A 6,000-nucleotide genomic window follows, 5' to 3' on the forward strand; every position below is an offset into this window, starting at 1 on the left:
ACCAAAGTCAGGAGATTTTGAGAAACAATGTAAGACACCTTCTCATTTGCTGCATTCACCAAAAACAGGAACATGTTTCTCTATTTTATCTTGTAATTACCTCCTAAGTGCCAAATAATTCTTTCATAATTCTTTCTTCTCTGACACCTATTGACAATAGCAATTCTTACCCAAGAGCTACTTCTCGCAGAACTGAAGGTCATATTGACCTAAAGTTTGAAATCTATCAACCAATTACATCATTTTTTTTAAATGCAAGCAGTACAAAAGGGAATATGCTTGCTAAACAATGAATAAGTTTAGTGGAGGACCTGAATTTTGTGTATCTTTCTACAGAAAAGGAAAATTAATTCACCGAAACTACCAAAGAGAAACCAGTCCTCATCTTCTGAAAACAATCAGCAGTCATAGGCTTTTTACTGGACTGGCAAATAACCCAACAAATCATCTACAGGACAATCTTGTGTTACACTTACGGGGTGATCAGCATCCAGCTCAGATCCATACATCAAAACTCTCTGAGAGCATTTGTCTAACTCAGAGATCTTCCTGGGGAACCAAGGGACACAATCGAGATCTGTAGGAGACAGAATGCAAATTGAACGCACTGGAGTGTAAGATGATGGAGATACCTGTGCAAAACATCTGTCATTGTCTAAACCAAGTGGTACACAAACAGCCTTGCCTTCTTCATCTGTCCAGATGTTTTCCGGTGGATTGAGAGATACTATATTAGTTTGAAACTTGAGCAACTGGATCAGTTCATTAAATTCTTTCTTACTGCAGTCACAGTCCACAAAAATTTCCACCTCTGAATTCCTTCTCTTTGATTTTCGTGATTCAATATGAACCATACTCACGTGTTTTTCCTGTGGAAAGATGAAACACCAGATGAAATACAGACATACACAGAAGAGGAATACTGGTGGCACATCCCTTAGGAAAGTTTTTCCAGTTACTAAAAGGCCTTTTTATTGAAAGTACTCCCTTTTTCTATTTACAGGATTACTTAGTGACACATACTAAAAATTGATGACAAAAAAAATCTTACGTGGAAAGTAAAAATAAAATTATTTTTAATGAAGAAAACCAAGTAACGATTTCATTTTGTCTACAAAAACAATCTCTTACAGAGAACAGTATAACACTTTTTTTAATTTAATGCAATTTTATATTTATCTTTGCTATAAATATTAAATTCTAGTGCAATTTTAATTGGAAATTTACATAATAATAATGTTAATTTAAATACAATTGAGTGTGCTTCTTTAAACAGATGTTATTAAATACACTACTTGATGTGCCTTACTACATGAGGAAGAAAATATTTTTGTGAGAATAGACATGTATCAATCCTCACCTATCTACTGTGCAATTATCAATAACATGAAGGGTTAACAGCAATATAATTAAAATCTAACTCAATTTATTCTCTATTTCAATGTCCCCATCAAATGCAAATCATGCAACAAACATCACAGTGTAAATACTTCTAACAGGAAAACTTTCCTATGGGCTCTCTCCCACCACAACTACTGGTCTGCCAAGGGTATCATACAGAGATAGATAACCATAACATGCCATGGCTGACCTGATCTAAGAGCCTTGCTTCAAAACAGGAGGTTGGATTAGATGGTCAGTTCTTAATGTGACTGACCTCCAATGGACTCTGATTTTTCCTTTTCCTTGCTAGACAGAAATTATCTGTTACTTTTCACAGCTATACTTGCACTTACTCTGTGAAGCCAATAAAACATTTGTTGACTTCCAAATAGGAAGAAATTCACGTCTGTATTTCCGATTGCCCACTGTATTTTACGTAAATGTCCATTTCAGGTGGAGGTGTCCTCTGGCAAAGCCAACCAGCAGTGTCTGTTTTTACACTTCTGGATATACAGATATAGTTCTTTCACTGGCATGCTCTATAAATGTGTATGCAGTGTAGCAATCCAATCACATAAAAAATTCAATTTTGTTTTCCCTAAGTTAAGTTGAGAACAAACCCCTGCACTCCCTCCTGCAATACTCAAATTGTTAAGGACTACATGGGTGGGGGTGGATCCCTGCCACATCTTCCAGAGTGCATTCTACGCTTATTCCCAGGAAGGGGTAGCAGATGTTTAAATCCAGAATTTCAGCTAGGAACCCATACCAGCATTTTAGCCAGAGATGCACTTGGACACTTAACCCTTAGAGAACAGCTGCATTGAAAACACAATTCCTACTGCAAGTTCTTTTGACTCACTTAGGTTTCCCCTCTTTTTGTCAAACACCCTGCTTCCTGGCAGTCTCCTTCCTGTGGATCTAACTCACCTCTTTTTCTTGGCTAGAGAATCTACGTGTCTAACCTACCCCAGCCTTGGGAATCTGTTCCCAGAGCCAGCCACTATGAGTGAGGGCTGGTAGCACCCAGTGGTCCTACACTTACCTGCCTCTGATGGTCTGGCCTGAGAGGCAGGCTCCAAGCCACCTCCTAACTTTCTCTTCACTGCACAGACTGAACAACTTAAGACTTTCATCATGTTGCTTTAATGACCCTCAGACACACCTCCAAGCATTCTGCCCAGGAGTCTGACCGACAAGCACTGATTGCATGGAGATGTATGTGGGAACCAATACCTCACAATTTGCATCCCAGTTAGACACCTAAAACCCTGACCCTGCAAACACTTAAAGGCCTCTCTAATTTCAAGACCAAGCAAGGCTGCCACCAGCATCACCTGATTGTATTAGATTCCAAACTCCTCTCTGAAAGCGACTCCTTTCATTGTGGCCTGCACAGACATCTTCAAATCTAATTTACAGTATTGAGAATCACATCAGAAACCTAAAGTGAACCATGTGAACATCAGCATCACTGTCAAATTTTATTTCAGGAAATCCTTCACAAGCTCAAAATGCTTTGTTCAATGGTCCATAAAATTTTAAGTTACTTTTATTCAGTTCTGCAGAGCGAGTGTAGCTGCACTCTATTCTTCCTGCCATGGTCCATTAGATTGATATCAACAAAGAGCCTGACCTCAGTAGACCTCCTCAGTCCGGCCAGCATAAATGATTTGTGAGCGTTACCTGGAAGAGTCTGAGAGCTTTCACCAATCCACCAACTTCATTCTTCAAGGAAAACACCACAGCTGTCTTTCCACCTTCAGATGCAGATTCACCTTTCCCATTTCCCTTATTCTCTTTCTTCTCCTCATTTTTCCCAGAACTCAATCTGTTTAGCTACAAACGGATAAAAAACACAGTCATCTCAGATGAAAGTGGGCAAGAGAAATTTCCCACAAGAGAGAGAAATTTTTGTTTGAAAATAGCTGAACATAACTCATCCCGGCTTAATTTGAAAGAAAAGGTTGTGTGTTTACTTGAAATCAGAATCACAGGTTAAAGGCAGCTGCTAGAGAGGATTGTGTAAGAGGTCATACAAAAAATTTTTAGAAGTCTAAGGAAAAGCATAAATGGGATACCTATATGATGGCATTATTTGGGCAATATTATCATTAGAAGTAGATGTGAAGCAAATGGAGACAGTCTAAATTACTGGTAAAGCCTGCAGATCAGTTATTGAAACCTGAATATTGCTGCAAAATCACAGGGATGCTATCCTAACCTGTATCAGTCAATTTATGAAAATGTGCACTGGTCTGTATTTTTGTATGGACCATTGTTACATTTAAAGCCAAAACTTTATGTTCTCTGTCATAGTACAATTAATGTTATCATGTAATGCAATTCATCCTGAGAAAACAAAACTCTGTTGATTATACAAATGATAACAGAAGTGCTTAGACTTCAACACAGACTACCGAGTTGGAAGGGACCTCAAGAATTATCTGGTCCAACTTTTCTTGGCAAAAGCATGGTCTAGACAAGATGACCCTTGTCACGCCAAATCTTATAATTGTCCAGTGCTGGGGAATCCACTCCTTCTCTTGGGAGATTATTCCAATGGCTGATTGTTCTCATTGTGAAAAACTTTCCACCCCGCAGAAGATGAGTTAGCTGAGGAACTCAAAAAATACAGAAAATTGCAACATCCTTGGCTACTCTTATATTCTTCTCAGAATTTGTGAGTCCAAGACTGTTTTAAGTGAAATTTCAGTCATCATTTTCCAAAAAATGTTATTTTATCACCTTAAATCTTGTTGAAGTTCCAACAGTACAGCCTTTATAGACAATTTTTATAACATTGACCATGATTTTCAAAAAGCACCCTGCATTTTCCAATACTTAGGCTGTTACTCCTGAAGAAATTAAGTCTCCAGTGAGATGCTAACTGCTTTGTTATAATCCACAAAAAATATGCAGATACACATTAAAAACATATACTATTTCAATGTTTCAAACTGATTAAATTGTACTTCAGTAAATTGTAAAGCAGCTTACAGAAAATAACCAGAAAATTCAGCTTTTTAAAACAGATCTTTTAACACTCTTTAAATGGCATAGGTGAAATCAGCCACATTTAAACCAGGTACAGGACATGCTAAGCAGTTCCTGTGGTCTTTTCTCATTGTTTAATAGAACACAAGGAAAAAACCTGGAAAGCCAATTTATTTGCAGAATGATACATGAATGGTTTCACAGGTGTTTATTTTTTAGCAATTGAGCTTATATTAGTCTGCTCCTACCTGATATGGTAGGAAGTGTGGCCAGGGATAGTTATGGAGAAGGTCACTTTTGTTTTAACTTCAGTAATATCTAGGATTTGGATAAGTTCTTTTCACATACATCAAGCACACAACTTCCAGATGAAGTAACAAAGGTGCTGCTTTTACAGCATCTGTGGTTTTTCCAGAATCTCAATACTGTCTGTTCCTCTGGAAAACAAAGGCACTCAGCACTTTCCAAGCCCGTCACAGGTTCCCTAATACTCTCAAGAGAGCATTACCCAAAGTGATGACTGAAAGACACTCTCAAGCATTTGAAAACTAGAATGAACACCTATTTGTTATGAGCCCAGTAGAGGAGGATGAACTTTAATTTTATTAGCTACGTGCATTAGTACACTTCATAATTAAACAATGCCTAACAGGCCAACTTTCCTAATGAAAATTAATTATCTGGAGCAAGTGGAAGTCCTCAGGAAAAGAAGTCATTTACAGTAGAATTCAGTGAAGAAAGTAACTCAAACATAAATACAATAAAACAAATTTATTCCCTTTAATTCAATGTTTTAAATAGAAGCTGAGCATGTAGAAATAGGGATATTTCACATTTTACTGTGGAGAGCAGGCCAATTTTAAGCTGGTACAAACCCCTGTACTCTGCTGGTTTTACTCAAGTGATAAAAATCTTCATCTGTTACAAAACTTTATTGGAGTCGCAGTCTCCATAATCCTAAATATTTCATGTATTCAGAGCAGGTTGCCTTATTTAGTCACACATACGTTTACCTGTTAGCCCACAGAAGTTTGTCCCATGCTTGAAACCACCCAAGCCCCTGATGCACCCCTGTCACCACCTTGCAGAGAACCATTTCCATCTCCTGACCCGGTGATTCCCCCTCACACAGTGCCCTGGCACGGCGTCCCCACGTGTCCTTGCAGCCCTGCCCGTCGGCAGAAGCCGGGAGCGCAGCAGCAAATCCACCGGCACCAAGGCAGAGTGGGTGCACGGCAGTTGTGTCTTGCCAAAGATGCTTTACAGATCGTGCTGTGAGCCTTACCAGCGCCCTGAAAAGGCAGTCCCTGCTGATGTGTATAGCTCGCTGGACTAACCAAAATCCAAGCATTTAAAACCATCTGAGCTGGACCAGATGCTCTTTTCTATTATTCCAGCAGCAATACGGTTCATTTCTGCAGTAAGGCTTGTATTGCTCGTGCAACTTTTTCTGTTACTTATGGCACTTTTAAGGCAGCGTTTTGAAAGGGGACTAATTCAACAGCAAAGTTAGTTTCACGGGCCCCTGCAGCTGCCGAGGGACCGCTGACCTGTCCGTGAAGCGAGGGGCACGCACGGCTGCCCGCCCGGCAGCGGCCTCGGCGGAACCCGACCCCCGGC

General features: G+C 39.5%; 1 protein-coding gene across 1 annotated transcript in view; it reads right to left on the reverse strand.

The window, feature by feature from the left end:
* TPH2 (tryptophan hydroxylase 2) overlaps positions 1 to 6,000 on the reverse strand; it is a 56,908-nt gene that overhangs the window by 44,083 nt on the left and 6,825 nt on the right. The window contains exons 2-4 of the mRNA XM_014312354.1: positions 3,070 to 3,222; positions 686 to 869; positions 477 to 577 (exon numbers count right to left, since the gene is read on the reverse strand). Coding sequence (XP_014167829.1) covers positions 477 to 577; positions 686 to 869; positions 3,070 to 3,222 — 438 coding nt within the window. The remainder of the gene's footprint in view (positions 1 to 476; positions 578 to 685; positions 870 to 3,069; positions 3,223 to 6,000) is intronic.

The sequence above is a fragment of the Geospiza fortis genome, unplaced genomic scaffold (assembly GCF_000277835.1).
Source record: "Geospiza fortis unplaced genomic scaffold, GeoFor_1.0 scaffold166, whole genome shotgun sequence".
Classification (NCBI taxonomy): Eukaryota; Metazoa; Chordata; class Aves; order Passeriformes; family Thraupidae; genus Geospiza; species Geospiza fortis.